Genomic DNA, 23311 nt, shown 5'->3' with positions numbered 1-23311 from the left:
GAGTCATGTACCAAAATGTTCATTGCAGCTCTATTTACAATAGCCAGGACATGGAAGCAACCTAAGTGTCCATCAACAGATGAATAGATAAAGAAGTTGTGGCACATATATACAATGGAATATTACTCAGCCATAAAAAGAAACGAAATTGAGTTGTTTGTAGTGAGGTGGATGGACCTAGAGTCTGTCATACAGAGTGAAATAAGTCAGAAAGAGAAAAACAAATATCATATGCTAACACATATATATGGAATCTAAAAAAAAAATGGTCATGAAGAACCTAGGGGCAGGACAGGAATAAAGACGCAGACCTACTAGAGAATGGACTTGAGGACACGGGAGGGGGAAGGGTGAGCTGGGACGAAGTGAGAGAGTGGCATGGACATATATACACTACCAAATGTAAAACAGATAGCTAGTGGGAAGCAGCCACATAGCACAGGGAGATCAACTCGGTGCTTTGTGACCACCAGAGGGGTGGGATAGGGAGGGTGGGAGGGAGACGCAAGAGGGAGGGGATATGGGGATATATGTATACGTATAACTGATTCACTTTGTTGTACAGCGGAAACTAATACAACATTGTAAAGCAATTATACTCCAATAAAGATGTTAAAAAATTCAGTTGTAAGCATAATTAATGTTTTAGACAGATAATAATATAGATGTATCCCTACCAAAAAAAAATAATAATCCTTCCATTACTACCTAGAAAAATTGGTGACACTGACCATCCTTCATATCTCAAAACCTCCTACAAAGCTGTCCTTTATCATTCTAGGAAATCTTTAAAGGCAATTGTTTGCTTGATTTCACAGGGATCCAGGTTCCAGGGAGGGAAAAAAGGAGCGGAGCATACAGTGTGATTTGCCTCCCTAGGGGTTGCCCTATGGGATTTTCTCTTTAATAAGCCAAATTATATTTACTAATTTACAGTGTATGTGTGGGGGGGGAGGGTTGATCTTTCCTTATGTAAAATGAAATGTCAAGGCCACCATTTGTGCACCCTGGTCCCAGTAATGAGGTACCTGGGAGGCCAAAATTTTACCAGATGGTTCCTTTGTGAGCATGGAATGCAGGGATATTTTGCCAAAGAAAACTGAGAACATTTTCAGAGTTTGGTCCTTGAGCTCGGGGTAGGGAAAAAGGAGAGAAAAGCCTTGTATTTTTGAGGGATGGTCATTAACAACTTTTTAAAAAGGCTACCTTATTGTTTTTTATGTATGTGTTTAATTATGATAACTCACATAGTGATTTATTAAGTTTATATAAATATCATAAAACATTTTGAAATGGAAAGCTCATTTCAAACATTACCATGTTCTAGTTTTTACAGATGGTTTAATTTCAAAGTAATGATGCCAAGATGAAAGAAGAGATAAGGAAACATCCTCCATTTTCATGTTTTATTTCTTAGTCTTGTTCTACATCACAAAAAAAGAGGCCTACTGAGGTAGGCTGTCAATCCAACACACAAGAACCTGCTTACACTGTTCAGATATGGAAGATTCAAGAGCAAAATACTCTCAACAAACTATCTAAATTAAAGCTTCCTAATTGGCAGACCTTCCTAAGTCCCATACACTAGAATACTTAATAGAATGTAGCCCCATAATTTCACTCATGTAGTAGCTTCCATCTGCCAAGCAGAGCAAATTGTTCATTTGTGCTTAATAAGCCAAATATGCATAAATTATTTTTAATTACATAAAGCCAGGTGCTAAATTTAGGTGCCAGAGAAAAGTCATCGCACTTATCAGACAGGAGGAACAAGGAATAATGCAAGGTAACTGCAAAAATACAGTTACAGAAGGGTGAATTACTTCTCTAAATGAGAAGTAATAAAGTACAGATCACTTTATCTGAAAAATAATCTTATGTATAACAAAAATTTTCACAAGATATTCCACCCTGCTGTGAACCAGGACAATTAAGTAAGATACAGTTAGGCAAATGGTAAGTAATCTACCAGATATCCACTAGAAGTGTTTCAGAAATTTAGAAAAGGATTTAAGAACTCTAACTTCCAAATTAGTCTCTTGCTAAAACCATCCTAGCGTTCTCTGTTGCTCCAATTCCATTATTAGAATGAAAGAAAAAAAAAAGAGTCAACTAACTTCACCAAATCCACAGCTAAAGTCATTACATTGCTGGTGCTTATTGCCAATTATCACATGGCCAAGAAATGAAATCTTAAAGAAAGTACAACTATTAACATTTCTAGATGGTCATTATCTTTTCTTCATTAAAAAATATATAAACGAATATCTTAAAGGGGGAGCACGTAACATTGGATTTTAGCAAACAAAATGGACAAAGGCAAGCTTATGCTGGCACACAGTCAAACTCCTGTGAGAGCTAATCCAAATGTGGATTTGTGGTAAAGCACATCAAAGCTTTTGGCTTCACGATTTTAAGTAAGAATACAGTAATCGAGCAGCCATGAAAATCAGCACACTTTTGCTCTGGACCACAAAGAACCAAACGAACCTTAAAAACACCTCTTTGCTCCATTCTGATCTATTTTGTTTAATTTACACGAAATATAGTGGTAGCTCTCATGTGGTAATTTCAAGCATCTTGACAATACAACAGATAAAGCAAACATGCAGAGATACGAACTGACCACAAAAATGGGGCTGTGGCTGTTCTCAACATACACGTGTGGCAGAAATCTTGGTTTAGGGCTTCCCTGGTGGCGCAGTGGTTAAGAGTCCGCCTGCCAATGCGGGAGACACGGGTTCGAGCCCTGGTCCGGGAAGATCCCACATGCCGCGGAGCAGCTGAGCCTGTGCTCTGGAGCCTGCGAGCGATGACTACTGAGCCCGCCTGCTACAACTACCGAAGCCCGCGCACCTAGAGCTGGTGCTCCGCAACAAGAGAAGCCACTGCAATGAGAAGTCCGCGCACCACAAGGAAGAGTAGCCCCCACTCGCCGCAACTAGAGAAACCCCACGCGCAGCAACGAAGACCCAATGCAGCCAAAAATAAATAAATTTATTTTTTATAAAAAGAAATCTTGGTTTATTTCTTCAGATAAACACTCTCTTATTCTAAAGAGATGGGACTAGAGTAAATGGGAGTGGGTAGGATAGAGATAAGAAACTGGTGCAACTGATCCATGCTCTAAGAAAGCATGTCAAAGGAATCCCCTCGAGATCCAGTGGTTACAACTCCCGAGCTCTCACTGCCGAGGGCCCAGGTTCAACCCCTGGTCGGGGAACTAAGATCCCACAAGCCGCGTGGCAAAAAAACAAAAAAAAAACAAAAAAAAAACAAAACTATGTCAAATGAAAAACCAAACACAGAAAGCAAGGAGTGATTATATAAAGAAAATTTGCAACAAGTAAAAAAACATTTACTACTACATAACAGTGATTTGATTCTCAAAAAGCTGATTTACTTATTAATTTTCAGGAACACAGTAGTTGTAACAAAGTGAAATACACTTCTTTGGTAGATGAGGCCAGGAGTACCAGAAAAATTCTGGTAAAGTAAGATTATGGGGAACCAAAATATTGTGCTGTAACACTGGGCTGGAAAATCTGTTTTAAATATATTCCGATCTGTTCTCAACGGACTCAAGTGGGTGAATTGTCACTGGGTAATTATGACCATTGATTCTCAAGTTTTAATCTGGTAAACATATACATCTAATAAATGGAAAGACTCCTCTGCAAAATAACACTGGTAATTTTTGAGAATGAGAAAACGACAAAATGTGAAGTTTAATCAGGCAATTTTTGTTGCCGTATTTTCAAGAGAGCTTTTTCAGACGCTGGATAGGATGAATAGGTCATGCAAGATTTTTTTTTAAATGTCCCATAGAACCTCAAAATTCTCTCCACACTGCTGGGGTCTTGGGAAAAAAAGGAAATAACAGCACATGTTCATCACCATCTTAACAAAACACATTGATTTGGCTCCTGTTAACTTTCATTTTATCCTCTCAGCTCTGAGGTAGACACCATTTACCAGAAGAGAAAAAGCAATGTCACCTCCTCCATGAATCTTTACCCAACCCTTCAGTTATTTGGTTCTAATTACAATTTGCCTGGTTTAGTAGTTAACGGGTTATAATTATAATTTGCCTGGTTTGCTGGTTACTTCCCCCAAACCCGACCCTCTGCCAGATTAAGAGCACTTCGAAGGCAGGGAACTGAATGTTAATTATCTTTGTACCCTAGTATTCCATGTGGCACATAGTAGGCGCTTCAGATTGAATAAATTAAAGAATTTGTCGAATGTAATTCAACAGGAGATTAGGATGGGACTAACATGAAGGTTTTGGGACTCTTCACTCTTCCCGTTCCATCTCGCTGCTGAATTAAGCCTGGTTCATCACTTCAAGGCCACAATACCAAACTAGAAGTTGTCACGATAAAGAGCTCTGGTCTCCCAATGACCAAAAGTTTGCATGCCCCTACCCAAGACGACAGGTCTCAGACCAAAACTCCTTGGAGGTTTTAAACACTAGACCCAGACAGAGTTCTTGATTTGTAAATCAAAGAAGTGAAGGCAGGATAGATTAGGCGGGAAGAGAAACTTCCGTTTGTTTAACTGGTTTGCTTACAACCTTGGTTTTGAAAGAAAGGGCATTTCTCTCTTTCCTCCAGAGAGAAATGAATTACGAAGGTTACTTTGAGAGGGGAACCCAAGGATTGAAAACTTGGAGACAAAGTGGAAGATGATAAATCGGAGGGTTCAGCAATTCTGAGACCTACCCCTCACCCTCCCCCGCACTCGGACCCTCCCCCTGACTCCCTAACCTCTCATTTGATGCCGATTCCTCGAGACAGGATTGGAGCTCCTCCCTTTTTCCTCATCATCCCTCCTCCCACACAATTACACCTCCCACCCCCAGCGTGGCGGTTACCGATGGGGGGCAGGGGAGGGGCTGGGAGGCTTGTGAAAAAAGTTAAGTGCACAACTGCGAACTGGCCCGGGTCACCAGACTAAATGCGACCTGCCCACGTCTAACGCTCGTTACCAGCCCCCTCCCCCATGGAAAGCGACAGGGCAGGTACTCTGCCTCAGAAAGAACACTTCCTTTACCTCAGATTCTTCCTTGGCTTCAGAAGGAACCCCTCCTCCCTTTCCCCGTCCCACCCAAAGACTGACTGCTGGTCCAGGGAGGCGTTCTCAGGACTCAGTGAGGGCGAAGGAAAGGTGGTGGCGGGAGAAGAACCCCAGTACCCCCCCGCCCAGGGTTTAGGATCGGGCGGCGGGCGGCGACGACTGTGTCCCTCAACACCTTTTAAGTACCAGCGAACACGGCCCAGAGGCGAGGGGGTGAGGGGGATGGCCAAAGCTTACCTGTGAGCCCCCCGCCGCCTTCCTCCCGGTAGCCCCGACGCCGCTGCAGCACGAAGTAATCGTTGGACCTTTCCATCAGCCACAGCTTCAGCGCATTTTTCAGGAGCACTTCCTCGGGCTTCAGCCACATCGCGAAGAACTTTATGCCGCCCGGAAGCAGCGACCCAGATGCCCTCCTCACCTCACCCCTCCACCCGTTTCCTCCCCTCTACTTCTCCCACCAAATCTGCCTCAGGCGGCAGCCGCTCTGGTTCTGCTTTTCCACACTTCCCCCAACCCTCCCTTCTCTCCCACGTAGGCAGCGAGACTGCCAATTCCCTCCCACAGCGCTACCGCCCGACTGGGAAACAGTCCCGTTCCTTTCCCTTCTGGGAGTTGTAGTTTACTCCCCGCTTTTCTGTACTCAAGCACCTGGAGCTCGGGACTACACTTCCCACAATCCACTGGGGAGAGAACTGGGTTTGGGTGCTTTCAAAGCGGGTCCCGCCACCAGTTAAGTGGATTTTGCCTATCGAAAGTTTAAAGCGTTTTCTAGCAAATAAGTGAGCCTGGGTATAGAAGTGTTGTTTCTTCTCATCCTTTTACAGCCGGGTGTTAAACTGTCGAAAACAGTTTCCGGAATTTGGGAGTAACGAACGGCCATTCTGGGAAGGAGCAGTAGCTGCAACTAACGTTTAATGAGCTCTTACGTACAAAAGAGATTTCACACAATGTCTCACATAATCCTGGCAGAAGTCTCACGAAGCATATCTCATTCCCCAACTGGCACATAAATAAACAAATGCTCAGTCGGGTTCGGTGACTTATCCAAGGTCACACAGTAAGTGGAGTTTGATACGATCCCTTGTCTGATTGAGAATCTTCCTTAGATTAAGCTCTTTCCGCGCGTACAGTAAGAATATAAAATCTCCAGAAGCCACACAGTGTTTTTTACGCAGCGCTCCTCCCTTCCCAGATTTGTTCTATTTAACTGTTGTAATCAGCCACAGAAAATGTCATCCAACTTTGTTTTACTGGATATAAACAATTTATGAGCGATTTTTTTTCTTTCTTAAACTCTTTAAGAAAAAAAAAATCCCTTTCAAGGCAAGCTGCACCTCTTTGTACCTTGACAACGATACGCAGCTGCTTAACACTAAGGTGAATGAGGTCAGTGGTTTGTGAGACATCATAATGAGAAATTACTTGAGGGACGTTTTTATTTACTGCGATAACTAAGCCCACCAGAATTAAAGAGGGCACTAAAAGCGAAAACACGTTTATAGGAAGGAAGGAGTTGGGAGGCAGTCTACAAAAAACAAGGGGCTCTTGGCAAGCTATTTTGAGAATGAAGCCTCAAGGATCTGGCTTTTTTTAAAAAAATGGGGTGGGGCACACCCGGATGCCGAGTCGTGGAGCCAAAGAATTCTGCCTTGGAGTTGCGTCTGTGTCTTAACCCTCGCAAAATGTGGGCCAGCCCAAAGAAGGCAGGCGTGCGCTACGAGCAGGGATTTTTCTTGGAGGTGAGAAAAAGGCCAATTTGGGATTCTCTCAAACGCAGTCGTTTGTCCGAAGGCAGCTTTCCGGACAGGGTGGGAAGAGGCAGTCTTCCCACAGCCCAAACTGCAATGTATCCTTGGGAAAAGCCATCCTAATTTGGATGTGTATTAAGGAAGATAATTTCTTATCTTGCTGGTGAAAGATCAGTAAATGTGGCAAATGTATCTTCCTTCTTTATTTTTACTGATACCTTTCCTTCCCCTTTTTATTTCCTTCCTCATCAAACCACATTCTTTTCCAATATCCTTAAACTTTAAGAGTTGTAGCAAGGGCTGTGCAGAACTGGATGGTTCCTATGCCTCGTTACTGCGCAACTCCATTCAGATACACCCACATGCTCCCTGTTATAGAATCGGACCCGCTTTTGGCTTAGAGCGGGGGGCATTTAGCGAGCTCCCGCTGTAGTAAAACATTTCACTGATTATGTAAATAAAACACTTTTAAATTACTCCTGCGATATAAAGTTTTGGCTTGGTCATGCACTATATTTCAAGCTTTTACAAATAAAAGTATTTTTCTGAAAGTGCCTTAAAAAAGCAGAGCATGTCACTCTATTCGATTGTTTATGTTAATGTACATTGTTTTTAGGGACGAAGGACAAGAATTACAAACTGCCATGGATATCACTGCTGGTACTGTGCTGGTAATATCTATCTATATCTATCTATGACTGTATATATGGATAGTCATTTAACCCTCATTAATAAGCTTGTACATTTTTTACAACCTTAATTTGCAGATGAACAGGAGGCTCAGAGAAGTTAAGTAACTTGCCTAAGATCACATAACTAAGTAAACGGCAGAGCTGGGATTTGAACCTGGATTTGTCTGACCACAAACCATGACATATCGTTTATAGCTACCTCAAGGCAACATGTCCAAAGCCAAATTTATTTTTCTAATATCCTCCCTGCCCAAAGTTGTTTCTTCTACCAGCTTCTCATAGTTCAGAGCACCACTATTTACCAACATGCTCAAGCTAAGAACCTTGGAATAGTCTTTTATTTCCTACATTTAAAAAAATGAAGTATAGTTAATTTACAATATTGTGTTAGTTTCAGGTGTACAGCAGATTCAGTTATACATATATAGATAATTTTCCATTATAGGTTCTTACAAGATATTGAACATTGTTCCCTGTGTTATACAGTAAATACTTGTTGCTTATCTATTTAATATATAGTAGTGTGTACCTGTTATCCCCACACACCTAATTTATCTGCCCCCCTTTCCCCTTTAGGAAGTTTGTTTTCTATGTCTGTGAATCTGTTTCTGTTTTGTAAATAGATTCATTTGTATTTTTTAGATTCCACATACAAGTAATATCATATAATATTTGTCTTTGTCTGACTTCACTTAGTATGATATTCTTTAGGTCCATCCATGTTGCTGCAAATGGCATTATTTCATTCTTTTTTTTTCTTTTGATTTTTTTTTACATCTTTATTGGAGTATAATTGCTTTACAGTGGTGTGTTAGTTTCTGCTTTATAACAAAGTGAATCAGTTATACATATACATATGTTCCCATATCTCTTCCCTCTTGTGTCTCCCTCCCTATCCCACCCCTCCAGGCGGTCACAAAGCACAGAGCTGATATCCCTGTGCTATGCAGCTGCTTCCCACTAGCTATCTACCTTACATTTGGTAGTGTATATATGTCCATGCCTCTCTCTCGCTTTGTCACAGCTTACCCTTCCCCCTCCCCATATCCTCAAGTCCATTCTCTAGTAGGTCTGTGTCTTTATCCCTGTCTTACCCCTAGATTCTTCATGACATTTTTTTTCTTAAATTCCATATATATGTGTTAGCATATGGTATTTGTCTTTCTCTTTCTGACTTACTTCACTCTGTATGACAGACTCTAGGTCCATCCACCTCATTACAAATAGCTCAATTTCGTTTCCTTTTATGGCTAATATTGCATTGTATATATGTGCCACATCTTCTTTATCCATTCATCCGATGATGGACACTTAGGTTGTTTCCATCTCCGGGCTATTGTAAATAGAGCTGCAATGAACATTTTGGTACATGACTCTTTTTGAATTATGGCTTTCTCAGGGTATATGCCCAGTAGTGGGATTGCTGGGTCATATGGTAGTTCTATTTGTAGTTTTTTAAGGAACCTCGATACTGTTCTCCATAGTGGCTGTACCAATTCACATTCCCACAAGCAGTGCAAGAGTGTTCCCTTTTCTCCACTCCCTCTCCAGCATTTATTGTTTCTAGATTTTTTGATGATGGTCATTCTGACTGGTGTGAGATGATATCTCACTGTAGTTTTGATTTGCATTTCTCTAATGATTAATGATGTTGAGCATCCTTTCATGTATTTGTTGGCAGTCTGTATATCTTCTTTGGAGAAATGTCTATTTAGGTCTTCTGCCCATTTTTGGATTGCGTTGGCTGGGTAATATTCCATTGTATATATATACTACATCTTCTTTATCCATTCATCTGTTGATGGACACTTAGGTTGCTTCCACATCTTGGCTATTGTAAATGGTGCTGCTGTGAACATTGGGGTGCATGTAAGGAACCTTGGAATAGGCTTTTTTTAAATTAACTTTTATTGGAGTATGGTTGCTTTACAATCAACCAGTATGGTTGCTGTGTTATGGAATAGTCTTAAACATCTTACTCTCACCACCTCCACTGTCACACACACACACACACACACACACACACACACACACACACACACCTCTACGTTTTTTTCAAAAGTCCACCCCATCCTCCTATTATCACTTCAGATAAGCCTCACATCACTTTCCTGCGGCACTATAATAATAGCTTCCCAATTCATCTGTCTACTCCCATGCTTGTTTTCTGATTTATCCAAGCCACGTATTTATGGACACAATGATATACCACGCAGAGATGAATAATACCTCATTTATCCAGAGGTCAGTCTTCCAGCTGACTCAGCCTTCTAAATCATAGTCTCAAACACCTACGTGAAAAGGTACTAGGAAACCCCAAATCGCAACTCCAAACCTGTGCCATGGAAAGGCTGAGGCTGTCACTCAAGATTCCACTGGATTCTTATTTGAAATGAATTTCACAAGCTTAGTTGATATTTTACAGTCTGAAGCAGGCTTAGGAGCAGTAAGATTCTAGAGGAGAGCCATATAAAGCTGTAGTACTCAAAATACAGACTCTGGACCGGCAACATCTGCATCACCCAGGAGCTTGCTAGAAATTCAGACTCTCAGAACCTATTCCAGACCTTAGAATCAGAGTGTGCCATTTTAACAAGATCCCCAGGTAATTTGTAGGCACATTAAAGTTTTAGATGCACTAATTGAAAGCAAATTAGATATTTGAAAATCAAACTTCACAACAAATTGGGGGTAATCATGTTTCCATTAAGAGCTAATAGGCATCTTTTAAAAAATAAGCTCTATTAATGAATTTTGGATGACTGAATTGCTTTTTTTTAAAGTTTCTATCAGGACATGCCTATTAAAATTTTCTAAGGCAGTGGTTCAGAACTGGGATGTTAGTTGGAAGAGAAATTGCCACTAACTATCCATGCTAAACTCAATTTATATATACTACTCCTCTAACCATCAAAAATGGTATGTCCATAAGTGTCTCACATTCATGAGATTGTATGTTTCTGGAGGAAAACAAGTTAAGAACTAGTGAGTAGTGGTTTTCAAACTTTTCACTGAATTGCCTCTAAGGTAGAAGATAATGAACATTTTTCTCTGGTGGTCAAAGTGCCCCCCATAATAATGAACTTCTTTTAAGTTCATTACATTAAGTAGTATGTAAATTTTATATTGTTTAATATGTTTAAAGATATTTTAAAAATCCACTCCAAACAGAAGATACAATGAGTAAGGAAAATTTTTATAACCTAAGGTGATAAAGTTGATCCAGATATTATAGAACATAACTAAAATATTTAGTAAATGAACCAAAACCAGAGGGAGGGAGGAAAAGAATTGTTCCTAGCATTCCAGTTGTATTTTTTAAGTGTATTTTTACTGATTTTCCTGGGAACCATGTGTATTCTTACTTATAAGATAATACAACCTGACTTCTACTAAACCTACAAATGAACTCTCAGAAAACCCCTCCTTCTTAAGTTGGAGACTACCTATACATACAAATACATCTACTGCCACTGTTAAAGGAATCAGCTTATATTTTGACCATGTGAAAGTAATAAAGTCTATTGCTCCTAATCTTTTTTCTTATCAAAAGATAATACCAGGAAGAAAGTTCACAAGTGACATGTAATTCCCCTCCTTTGCATATACCCAAGAGAACTGAAAGCATACATCTACACAAAGACTTGTACATGAATGTTCATAGCAGCATTATCCATAATGGCCAAAAAGTGGTAACGATCTGAGTGTTCGTTAACCGATGAATGGATAACTAAATATGGAATACCCGTACAATGGAATATTATTCAGCAATGAAAAAGAATGGAGTACTGTTGCATGCTTCAACATGGATGAACCTTGAAACTATTATGCCAAGTGGAAGAAGCCAGTCACAAAAGGCCATATCTTGTATGATTCCATTTAAATGTAATGTCCAGAATAGGCAAATCCATAGAGACAGAAAGCTGATTGGTGGTTGCCTGGGGCTAGGAATGGGAGCAGAAACTGAGTGCAAATGGATATGAGGGGACCTTCTGGGGTGATGAAATGTTCTCAATTTGATTGTGGTGATAATAATCGCACAACTCTATATACATTTGCGAGGCATCTTGGAACCATACATTTATAATGGGTGAATTTTTGGTACATAAATTATGTCAATACAGTTATTAAAAATTTAAAAAGTTATAAATGCCTCCCCAGAAGAAACCCCACAAAGCTTGAAATGATTAATTTTCTAAGAATATAGGCCAACTTTATTGTGTGGCATCACACACACGTACATTTGGCATATTGCCACAGAAGACTGGTTTGATAATCATGGTTCTGAAGTGTTACAAGCCAACTGTTTATTCTTAACATGTTTGGCAAAATAAAGAGATGCATTTAACTCATTAACAGCATCCCAAGAATGATACTGCCAAAGAGAAGGCTGAAGGAAAAGGTAACTTTAAAGCAATGAAACGGCCTTATGTCTTGGGTCATATAAAGATGGACTGACATCATGGTCTTTTTCTAACCTTATATTATCAGTGGTCAACCTCATTATTTACCTTGCTGACATTTAAAAATAATTCATGGTAGGTTCAGTTATATTATAATGGCAGCAGTTCCTCTCTATGTAATGAAATATGTAAATGTAAAGTTTTAGTTTTTATTGATCAAATATATCAATGACCATTTACATTAAACCTTTTTCCCTCCTAAATCCAAGCATATATTAAAAGTTAGCATATGATAACTAAACACCAAACACAAACTTTTATTGGAATATTTTATTTACATTTTATATTTAAAGAGAATCAATACAAATCGGGACATATTTACAGCATTTCAAATCAGCGTACAAGAATGCAATGGTTCCATCCATTCTACATTTAGCCAACAAAAATACATGTCTATTCTGCTTTTGCCTAAATTCTGCTGGAATGTGTACTGGAAACAAAACTCTAAAACCAAAGATAAGCCACAGAGAATAGAAGTAAAGTGCATTTTTATAATAGCTCTATTTAACTTTGGTGGATGAAGCTTCAAACTTTTTATTAAGGCACCTGGAATTCTCCCCCTCCCCCAATTCTTTTTCAAACACCAAGAAAATGCATTCACAAAATTTATAGCTACATGGACAGAATTTTAGTTTACCTAATGTTATTTTAGCCCATTTAGGTAAAATGTAAACTCAATTTTCAAAGTCAACATTGTTTGGAAAATATTTTCTACAGAGTAATTTCTGTAGACAAATTCATACACAAAGATCAATTACCAATTTTTGTGTGACTTATTCATAATCATTTTCAAATAGTATGATGATTTATATACTCTGCTTTTGAAAGTCCCATAAGTAAAGCTTGAGAAATAGTTATACAGTGTTTCTGTAAGTACAGTTTTTGTCTATAATCTTTTGTCAAATTGGTGTCACTAATATACCAATCAATCCAGTCCAGTCCATATTCTCTGATAAACTATGCTTGACACTCATATGAAGTATATTTAGCCTAATTTTAAAAACAAAAAATAGTTAAAATGAATATTTTGCTTTAATCTTGTTCTATCAACTTAATGTAGCTTAAATAGACATTTCATGAAGTACTAGCCTAAGTTTGCATTGTTTTTTACATTACAATTCCAGATCAATATAAGCACCTGGAGGAAAACCCTGACACATATAGCCCAAGCTAAAGTAGTATTATTTTTAATTAAGATACTATCATAAAATAAAGTGATTACAGCTACTCCACATTTTAAAAGCAACATGTTTTTATAAGAAAATTGTTATAAATGGAAAACATGACTACTTGACAAGAGTTTTGAATGTTTAAAAATGTTGCTACACTATTGAGAGGAAACTTGCCTATGAAAAACATTATATAATGAGTTTGTGGAAAAAGTTAATAGGTTAAATATTTTAAGTCATTTAACTATAGCATAATATTAGTCATCTCATCACTTTCAGTATCATTCTTATTAAGTTATTCTAGTTCATTAATAGCAAACTAGGCCCTGATTGGCAGTTCTGTTATTACTAAAGGTTCAAGTTTTCTATTGACACAGATTTTATGATTTAATTTCTCGAACAGCAGTCTCTCGATCAGGAGTTTCATCTTCTTCAAAGGTTGGGTTGTCAACATGAGGGACAACATCCACTGCCATGGAACTTGCTTCATGGTTTACCAGCTGTAGATTTTCATCTTTAAAGAAATGGTAATTTTAGGATGATTTCACCCCTCTCTTCTTTAAGACAAAATTCAACACACGTCTAAGAAGCCTTACTTATCTAATTCCATCATACTCTGATTCTTACGCTCATTCCCTGTTCCTTTAATATGATTTGTGCTGCCTTACATAAAGCACATATGGCATTATTTTAATTTACAATTACAATTTTATTGATTCACACGTGTGCTTACTTGTACCTAGATTATAGCATCGTTAAGAGCAAAAGTTATATCTTCCACTTCTCTATTCTAAATGTAATAGCTCTTAAATCACACTTCAATCACCTGGGCACTTTAAAAAATTACCTATGCTATGCATAGATATATAGACAGATAAATAGATAGATAGATAGATAAATAGATAGATAGATGGATAGATAGATAGATAAATAGATAGAGAGAGAGAGAGAGAGACAGACAGACAGGCAGAATGACTAAAAAAAATCAACCAGGAAGTTGTGGGGGGCAGGAGTTCCCAAAATGGAATGCAAATAGTAACAAGTGAATATAATTATATTACAGATGAAATACATAATCATCCCGAAGAGAGTGGGAAAGAAAAGAACTAACCTAAGTAACTTTGGAAAATGATACTTTGACTATATCCTATAAGGCTAAAACCAAAGAACTACACTCGTTAGTGAAACTGTTTTTCACAGGGGTGTGTTAGCAATGTTGAAACTTAGGTGTACTTTAGGATTGAACAAATAAGTAAATATATTGTGGATAATAACAACCAGGTTTCTCAATGTCAGAGAAAGGAGTTACAAATAAGGAAAGGGGAAGGCTAGAATAAACTCTGTGGTGTTGGACTGGAATCAGAAATATCAGTATGAACTAGCGGTTCTTCAGATAGATAGGTGAATGTAGATGTGTGTGTATATTTGTGTGAGTACATACACATATTTCCTAGCATTGTTCCTTGAAAGGGCTAATAGCAATGACACCCCAATAGCAATGAGCATACCTAGTGCCCAGATCTTGATTTCGAGGTACTGTTCTCCAATAAAAGCCCTCACCCCCTGTAGAAATAACTGATTCCAGGGCTAGGACAAGGAAAGTACAAGATTAATCTAGATTCTAGCCTAGGGATCAGCAAACTACAGCTTGCAAGCCAACTCCATAGCTAAGAGTGTTTTTTTCATTCTTAAGAGGTTGGAAGAGAAAACAACCAAAAGCAACAAAGACCTATGGCCTTCAAAGCCTAAAAAAAAAAAAAATGATGGGGCATGTTGAAAGAAAACAAACCAACTTGAGGGAGTTCCCAATGACCAAATCTAGGACAATCTAACCATGAATAAATCATGAGAATAATATTATGGAATAAAAGAAATATCTATGAGTCCATAATATTATAAATAAATAATTGAATAAATAAGTAGAGAAAGGATAGCTCTTCCTTAAAATAGAAGCTTAATTAATGTAGAAAGAAGGATGGAAAGAGAAAATCACCATTTGGCACACATTTCAGTAATAATTATTGTAAGCAAGAAACATCAGTGATTGATAAAATTAGTAGGTAAAAAGTATGATGAGAAACAGGATATTTGCATAGTCTCCAAGTGTCTCTCTATAAAATAATTAATAATTAAAAAGGGAAAAAGAATAACTTTAAAAGGAGAAGCTTGGCAGATGCCACCTTAACCAAGCAAACAAAATTAAAACCATTGGTAATAAGACATGGGCATCATGTGCCTCATTATATGATATGAGCCAGAGAAGGGCACAATATAATTTCTGTGGTATTCTTGCCAGAAATAGACAACAGACAATAAATTTAATCATTGGGAATCAGGAGACAATTCCAAATTGAGGGACATTCTACAAAATAACTAACTGGTGGCCTTCAGAAGTGTCAAAGTCATGAAAGAAAAAGACTAAGGAACAGTCACAGATTGGAGACGAAGAAGACGTAACGGTTAAATGCAAATTGGGTATAGAAGGAACATTCCCAAACATAATAAAGGACATACATGGGGACTTCCCTGGCAGTCCAGTGGTTAAGATTCCATGTTTCCACTGTAGGGGGCGTGGGTTTGATCCCTGGTCGGGGAACTAAGATCCCACATGCCGCGTGGTACAGCCAAAAAATTTAAAAAATAATAAATAAATAAATAAAGGACATACTTGACAAACCCACAGTTAACAACATACTCAAGAGGAACAAGACAAGGGTACCGACTCTCACCACACCTATTCAACATAGTACTGGAAGTCCTAGCCAGAGAAATTAGAAAGGAAAAGAAATAAAAGGCATCAAGGGACTTCCCTGGCAGCCCAGTGGTTAAGACTCCGTGCTTCCAATGCAGGGGACGTGGGTTCAATCCCTGGTCAGGGAAACTAAGATCCCACATGCCGTGCAGCATGGCCAAAAAATTTAAAAAAAAAAATTTAAACAAACAGAAAAACGGCATCAAAATGAGAAAGGAAGAAGTAAAATTGTCTGTTTCCAGATGACATGACCTAGAGAAAATGCTAAAGATACCAACAAAAACTGTTATAACTAATAAACGAATTCACTAAAGTTGCAGGTTACAAAATCAACAGACAAAAATCAGTTGCATTTCTATACACCAGCAATGAAATATCTGAAAGAGAAATAAAGAAAACAATCCCATTCACAATAGCATCAAAAAGCAATATAATACTTATGAATAGATTTAACCAAGGAGGTAAAAGATTTGTACTGAAAACTATAAGACATTTATAAAAGATATTGAAGAGGGCACAAATAAATGGAAATATATCCCACGTTCATGGATCAGAAGAATTCATATTGGACTTCCCTGATGGCACAGTGCTTAAGAATCCGCCTGCCAATGCAGGGGACACAGGTTCGATCCCCGGTCCGGGAAGATCCCACATGCCACAGAGCAACAAAGCCTGTGTGCCACAACTACTGAGCCTGCGCTCTAGAGCCCATGAGCCACAACTACTGAGCCCACGTGCCACAACTACTGAAGCCCACACGCCTAGAGCCCGTGCTCCACAACAAGAGAAGCCACCGCAATGAGAAGCCCACGCACAGCAACGAAGAGTAGTCCCCGCTCGCTGCAACTAAAGAAAGCCCACGTGCAGCAACAAACACCCAACACAGCCAAAAATAAGTAAATAAATAAATGAATTTATTTAAAAAAAGGAATTCATATTGTTTAAATGTCCATACTACCCAAAGCCATCTGTAGATTCAGTGCAATCCATATCAAAATTCCAAATGCATTTTTCACAGAAGTATAAAAAAATCCTAAAATTCATATGGAACTACCAATGACACTGGATAGACAAAGCAATCCTGAGAAAGAGGAACAAAGTGGGGAGGCATCACACTTCCTGATTTCAAACTATACTACAAAGTATAATAATCAACGCAGCATGGTACTGGCATAAAAACAGACAAATAGATCAGTGGAACAGAATTGAGAGCCCAGAAATAAACTCGTGTATGAGACCATGTGTATGAGATGAATTAATATTTGACAAGGGAGCCAAGAGCACTCAATGGGGAAAAGACAGTCTTCAGTAAATGGTGTTGGGTAAACTGGATAAATATGCAACAGAATGAAACTGGACCCCTATCTTACACCACTTAAAAAATGAACTCTAAATGGATTAAGGACTTAAAAAGCCAATATCAACAAATGGGACTACATCAAACCAAAAACCTTCTACTCAGCAAGAGAAATAATCAAAAGAATGAAGAGGCAAGCTACAAAATGGGAGAAAATATGTGCAAACCACGTATCAGATAAGGGGTTAATATCCAAAATATATAAGGAATTCATACAGTTCAATAGCAAAAAAGCAAATAATCTGATTAAAAAATGGGCAGAAGAACTGAGATATTTTCCCAAGGAAGACATACAAATGGCCAACAGGTATGTGAAAAGATGCTCAACATCACTAATCAGGGAAATGCAAATCAAAACCACAATGAGATATTGCCTCACACTTGTTAGAATAGCTATTATCAAAAAGAAAACAGTTAAGTGTTGGCAAGGATGTGAAGAAAAGGGAACTCTAGTGCACTGTTGATGGGAATGTAAATTGGTACAGCACTACAGGAAACATGTATGGAGATTCTCAAAAAATTAAAAATAGAACTACCATATCATCCAGCAATCCCACTTCGGGGTATATATCCAGAGGAAATGAAATCACTATCTTGAAGAGAGAGCTGCACCTCCATGTTCACTGCAGCATCATTCACAATAGCCAAGACACAGAAATAACCTAAGTGTCCACTGACTGATGAACACATAAAGAAAATGTGGTGTGTGTGTGTGTGTGTGTGTGTGTGTGTGTGTGTGTGTGTGTATATATATATATACACACATATGAAACAATGGAATATTATTCAGCCATGAGAAAGAAGGAAATCTTGCCATTTGCAACGACATGGATGGACCTTGAGGGCACTGTGCTAAGTGAAATAAGTCAGACAGAGAAGACCAATACTGTATGATATCACTTATATGTAGAATCTTAAAAAAAAAAAAGCCAAATTCATAGAAACAGACTAGAATGGTGGTTGCAAGAGGCTGGAAGGTGGGGGAAATGGGGAAATGTTCGTCAAAGGGTACAAGTTTCCAATTATAAGATAAATAAGTTCTGGGGAATCTAACATATAGATGGTGACTACAGTTAACAATACTGTTTTAAATACTTGAAAGTTGCTAAGAGAGTAGATCTTAAATGTTCTCACCACACACACACACAAAATTCGTAATTATGTGAGATGATGGATTTAACTAATCTTACTCTGATTATATGTCAAGTATATTTCAATAAAACTGGGGAAAAATGAGAAAAGAGGAAATGCAATGTGGGATCCTAGGACAGAAAAAGGACATTAATGGGCCAACTGGTGAAATTTGAGTAAGATCAGTTTAGTTAATAACATTTTATCATTTAATTTCCTGATTTTGATAATTGTATATGGTTATATAAGATGTTAACATTTGGAGAAGTTTGGTGACGGGTATATAGGCATCCTTTTTACTGTTTTTGAAACTTTTTTATAGTCAGGCTGAAATTATTTCAAAATTAAAAAATAACCTGTGCTTGGGCCCCACATCTCATGGATTCTGATTTAACAATTCTGGGGTAAAGCCCAGGCATTAGTAATGTTTAAAGTTTCTATGAGTGATTCTAATGTACAGCCAGGGTTAAGAACTAGGGCCCTTATTCGGTGGTTCCCAAAGTGTGGTCCCTGGACAAGCAGTATCAGTATCACCTGTAAACTTCTTAGAAATGAAAATTCTCAGGGCCCACCCCAGACCAACTGACTCAGAAACTGGTGGTTGCCCCTCTGTTTTAACAAGCCCTCCAGGTGACTCAATGTATGCTTACGTTTGAAAATCAGTGCTCTGATAAAATTCAGCACAATGATGGAACACACAGGCATGAACTAATCAATTGTATGTTTACAAAGTTATTTAAATCACAACTATCACCATAATAATCAATGGTTAATAGGCATAATGCCCGAACTATTAATATATAATCATAGATAAAATTAAATCTATTCTATGTGGTCACTCATTCAACACTTAATTTGAGTATTTACTATGTGGCAGGCAGTCTGTGCTAGGTGCTTGGGTATACGATAGTGAATAATAAGACACTGTTCCTACCCAAAGGGACTTTTTAAGGTTTTAATACAATTCAGTGCAATAAATGCAATGATAGAAGTTCTACCGAACTAGACAGTCCTAGACAGTAGGACCACACAGGTGAGTCAAAGGAAGCTTCTCAAAGGGGAGCAAGTTTTAAAGGAGGAACAGGAGTTGGACTGGGCTTCCCCAATTTCTTGGGGGAGGAAGAGTAGAAGGAATGGGCAGAGAGAAGATAGTGGCTCAAACTATGACTGTTGAATTAAGGTTGGAAATTAGGGGATGGTTTAGAGGAAAAATGATATTGAATCAGTAGGAAGGGGAGAGGGAAGGATCTAGGATCTACCTAAGTTTCTGGTTTGACGCACCCGGGTAGGTGTTACTACCATTCATGGAGATAAAGAATACAGGAGAAGGAACATGGATCATCATTTTATTTGCTTCGCAAATTCTCTGCAAAAACTGTTCTGCCTTCTACCCTCCCCCACAAGAATAGAACACAAAAAAAGTAGGTTGGGACTTTTTTCTTTTTTTAAACTGGTCTGACAATAAACTGAATTATCCCATACACTCAGGTCTCCCGTATGGCAGGCAAGAATTCTACCACTGAACCACCAATGCTGCTAAACTGAATTATCCCATACACTGTCCTTTATCTTCACTGAATTCTATTACCACAGTTACAGGAACCAAAAATTCATCTGGGGCAAATAGACAATGATTATCTATTATCGGTAGAACAGAGCACAGATTATTAAGATTCTTATGACTACTTTGTACTCTAGGAAATGTCCAAAGATTAGATTACAACATGAGGTTTGCGTTTGCATGATGGTATTCCTCGTGACTTCTGTAGAAATGGTATCTATGCAACTGATAAGCCTACCAAGGACAAAGGTTCATGTCATAGGAAGCTGAAACTTTTACAAGTCATCTTGACATTTCATTTTCCTTCTACTTTTATGCCAGAATTAGGTTATCTCAAAATGAGGATAGAGGAAAAACTATCAAACCAACAAAAACCATGAAAAAGGTGGAAGTTAAAGAAAGGGAAAGTAATTTGTATATGGGTTTTCTCTAAGGAAAAAAGTAACAGAATTCCCTAAAATCTCTCTACTGGTATGACATTACTAAGTTGCTAATACTGATTCACATGAATTTTGAAATTAATACATTCAATTTTACTTTCTACAGTTTGTTCACTTCATGGCAAATAATCAACAGGTGGCAGCACATCATTCTTAAACACAGTTTCTGATCTGTGCAAAAAATGCGTTCTGGAGAAGTTGTGTATAAATCAAGCTTTTGGAAATTAAATTCTGTTTTATAATTCCAGGAATTCTTTATCTTAAGTTCTGATTGATATGCAATAAACAATGGCTTCTAAAGTTGAAAAGTTTCTCCCTTAGCCTAAGTTAATAAGCCAACACTTAAATGCATTGGAGAGAAGCTTTCCAATAAAAAAATCTTTTTCTTCTGTGAATAATCCCCACTCTTAATGCATTTCATCTGTTTCAGGTACATTTGAATGTGTATATTAAGTTAAGGTAGGGGTGCATCCTGCATTGCATCATTGTTACTAGAAAAAACCTGGAATGTGTTAATGGATGAATAGAATAAATGCTAAAAAGCAGGAGTACTCTGCCTGGTGTCTAATCCCCAATGGATCGTTTGTGGGGCACTCACTGCCCCTCAGCATGGTGCTTACTTGCTGACTGCACATGTTCCTCCAAAGGCGGTTCATCTGCGCCCTGAACTGAAGCATATCCCGACGATGCAGTTTCACTGCGATTATCCTCTTCATGAGGAGAGGCACTATTGGATGCTTCGTTGGATGCCGGAACTTGTAAAGACACTGATCCATCTTCAACATCCACCTGCGGAAAGCATTTAAACACATTAAGAGGCTCTCAGAGTATACGTTTTTCCTTGACGTATCATTACAAAGTTTCTTCATAGGTGATTTATTAGAGCAATGCTTCTTAACCTTTTAAACCTACAATCCATTTTTGATGATCACAAAAATTTCTTGCAGGTCCCAGCCAGAGCAGTTGGAGTAATTGGGTCCAATGGGGTGAAAGATGTTACAGGCAGATTGCCATCAATATCTGACATGTTTATCTGGGTGAACACTTCATAATATAATGCCTGATACAAGGAAAGCACTCAAAAAACATTCCTATGCTGTCTCCTAGGGGTTTTGAGAATCACTGTCGTCTGTATATCTCCTCAAGTCTCCTCAAGTGTTGAGCTTGACTTTCTGTTGTGTGTACTGTGAAATAGGTAGGTTTTTTTTTTCATTTACGAAATATAACTTAATATTTATTATACTCTCTCAAACTTTACATGCTCAGTTAACAACAAGTTTGATTGCTATGCAATAGTAAGAGAGTAAAAAACAGCAAGCGGTATCAGAAGTCAGTTGGGGTCATCACTTCCAATTCTGACCAAATAATAAGTACATTTGAGGAGAGGGAAGAAGGAGGAAAATGGAGGTGGTCCAACATGGTACTTCTCTGTCACTATGATGTAAGTAGGTCCAATTTTTGGTATAAACCGTTAAGTCTAGCACATTATGTAGCTAAAAAATAAGGATTTTTTTCCTGAAAGCCCAGATATATAAATAACACACTGCTTAAGTTCCTTCGTATAAATAGTTTAGCAATATTTACCTCAATTCCCAAAGCTTTGAGTATGTCACATTTGCACATGGGGCAAGTCCTGTGTTCTAATAGCCATGGGTCAACACATGTCTTATGGAAAATATGGCTAATGAAGGAAAAAAACACATATTTTGGTTATCAGTTGTGAACTAGCAACACTTTGCCTAATATACTAATGGGTTACCCTATAAGTTTACTTAGTCTTTTAACGGATGCCTTTTTTTTTCCTTTTAAACACACTATTACAGAAACAAAATTTGGAAATTTCATAATACAGTACTTTTAAATATAGCCTCATTACTCTAGCTTCATAAAAACTATTTTCAATACCACTTACTTGAAAAATTGCTAAGATGTTACCTGACCTAAGGTTTTGTTCAGTAATTCGGATCTTAATTATTTTGTTATTCCCTAACCATAAAATAGTACAGTTAGTCATTCTCAATAATATAGTACAATAAAGTATTGAGTGTAACATAATTCCGATACTTTAGGCAATGTGATAAGTTCCAAGAATGCCACTATTTAATAGCTAAAAGGAAGACTGTTAAGAACAACTTCCGGGAGAGGGATAATAAAAAGCTAAAGAATGAAGACTTCCAAATAGGTGCTCATAAGTTGATTTTATTTTTTTCTCAATAGGATTGGTAGAATTATTTTGAATTAAATAATCCAGTACCACACACACACACACACACACACACACAATTAAATAAACAGTGATGCTGGCTAGGTTCTTAAGTCTTTTACGGAACTAGTTTCCAAATTGTACCAGATTATGGAAATATTGTATAATTAGCCTTATACCACTTCTAATGACATTAAAAATAAAGCAATCACCTATATTTAAATGAAAAGAAGTTAAAAATAAACACTTTCTTTACATCAAATTGGAAACATTCGAAATAGTTTCCCCCACTACAATCATTTTTGTAAGTCAGCTATTCTTATTGACGACGAAAAAGAAAATCAAACTTACTTGCAGGTTAAGATGCGCACCAAATCATTAGGTTTATATAGTTCAATACACACAGCGCAACTATCTCCATCAGGGCCAATTTCCTAAGAGCAAATAGTTATTGTTATTCAGATGGATAAGAAAAATACATTAAACTACAGAGCAAAATCAGAATATACATGTATTTAATAAATTACATAAATTCCTACAGAAGAAGGAACATCACATCACTAAAACGACTGTTTCAATAAGCAGTTTAAAATTATCTAGACTTAATTGGAATCAAGAAAAAGAGTCAAACTCATAGAAAGAGTGAGTAGAAAAGTAGTTTCCACGGTCTGAGGAATGGGGGAAATAGGGAGAAGTTAATAAAAGGGTACAAACTT

The 23311-nt window shown here is 37.8% G+C and overlaps 2 protein-coding genes across 3 annotated transcripts in view; both read right to left on the bottom strand.

The window, feature by feature from the left end:
* TBC1D8B (TBC1 domain family member 8B) overlaps window positions 1-5587 on the bottom strand; it is a 78763-nt gene extending 73176 nt beyond the window's left edge. Inside the window, exon 1 of the mRNA XM_082681359.1 lies at window positions 5317-5587. Within this exon, the coding sequence (XP_082537485.1) occupies window positions 5317-5446 (130 nt within the window). The 5' untranslated portion in view covers window positions 5447-5587. The remainder of the gene's footprint in view (window positions 1-5316) is intronic.
* A 6656-nt stretch (window positions 5588-12243) lies between these two features.
* Window positions 12244-23311, bottom strand: part of RNF128 (ring finger protein 128) — a gene marked incomplete at its 5' end in the record, with an annotated part of 98280 nt that continues 87212 nt past the window's right edge. For both annotated transcript variants that reach the window (XM_082681841.1, XM_082681840.1), the window contains 4 exons: window positions 12244-13665; window positions 21013-21181; window positions 21977-22073; window positions 22947-23029. In XM_082681841.1, the coding sequence (XP_082537967.1) occupies window positions 13532-13665; window positions 21013-21181; window positions 21977-22073; window positions 22947-23029 (483 nt within the window). In that variant the 3' untranslated portion in view covers window positions 12244-13531. The remainder of the gene's footprint in view (window positions 13666-21012; window positions 21182-21976; window positions 22074-22946; window positions 23030-23311) is intronic.

This window comes from Grampus griseus, assembly GCF_964374135.1.
Source record: "Grampus griseus genome assembly, chromosome: X".
NCBI lineage: Eukaryota > Metazoa > Chordata > Mammalia > Artiodactyla > Delphinidae > Grampus > Grampus griseus.
The sequence above is the reverse complement of the archived record's forward strand: the minus strand, read 5'-3'. Positions and strand labels throughout refer to the sequence as shown.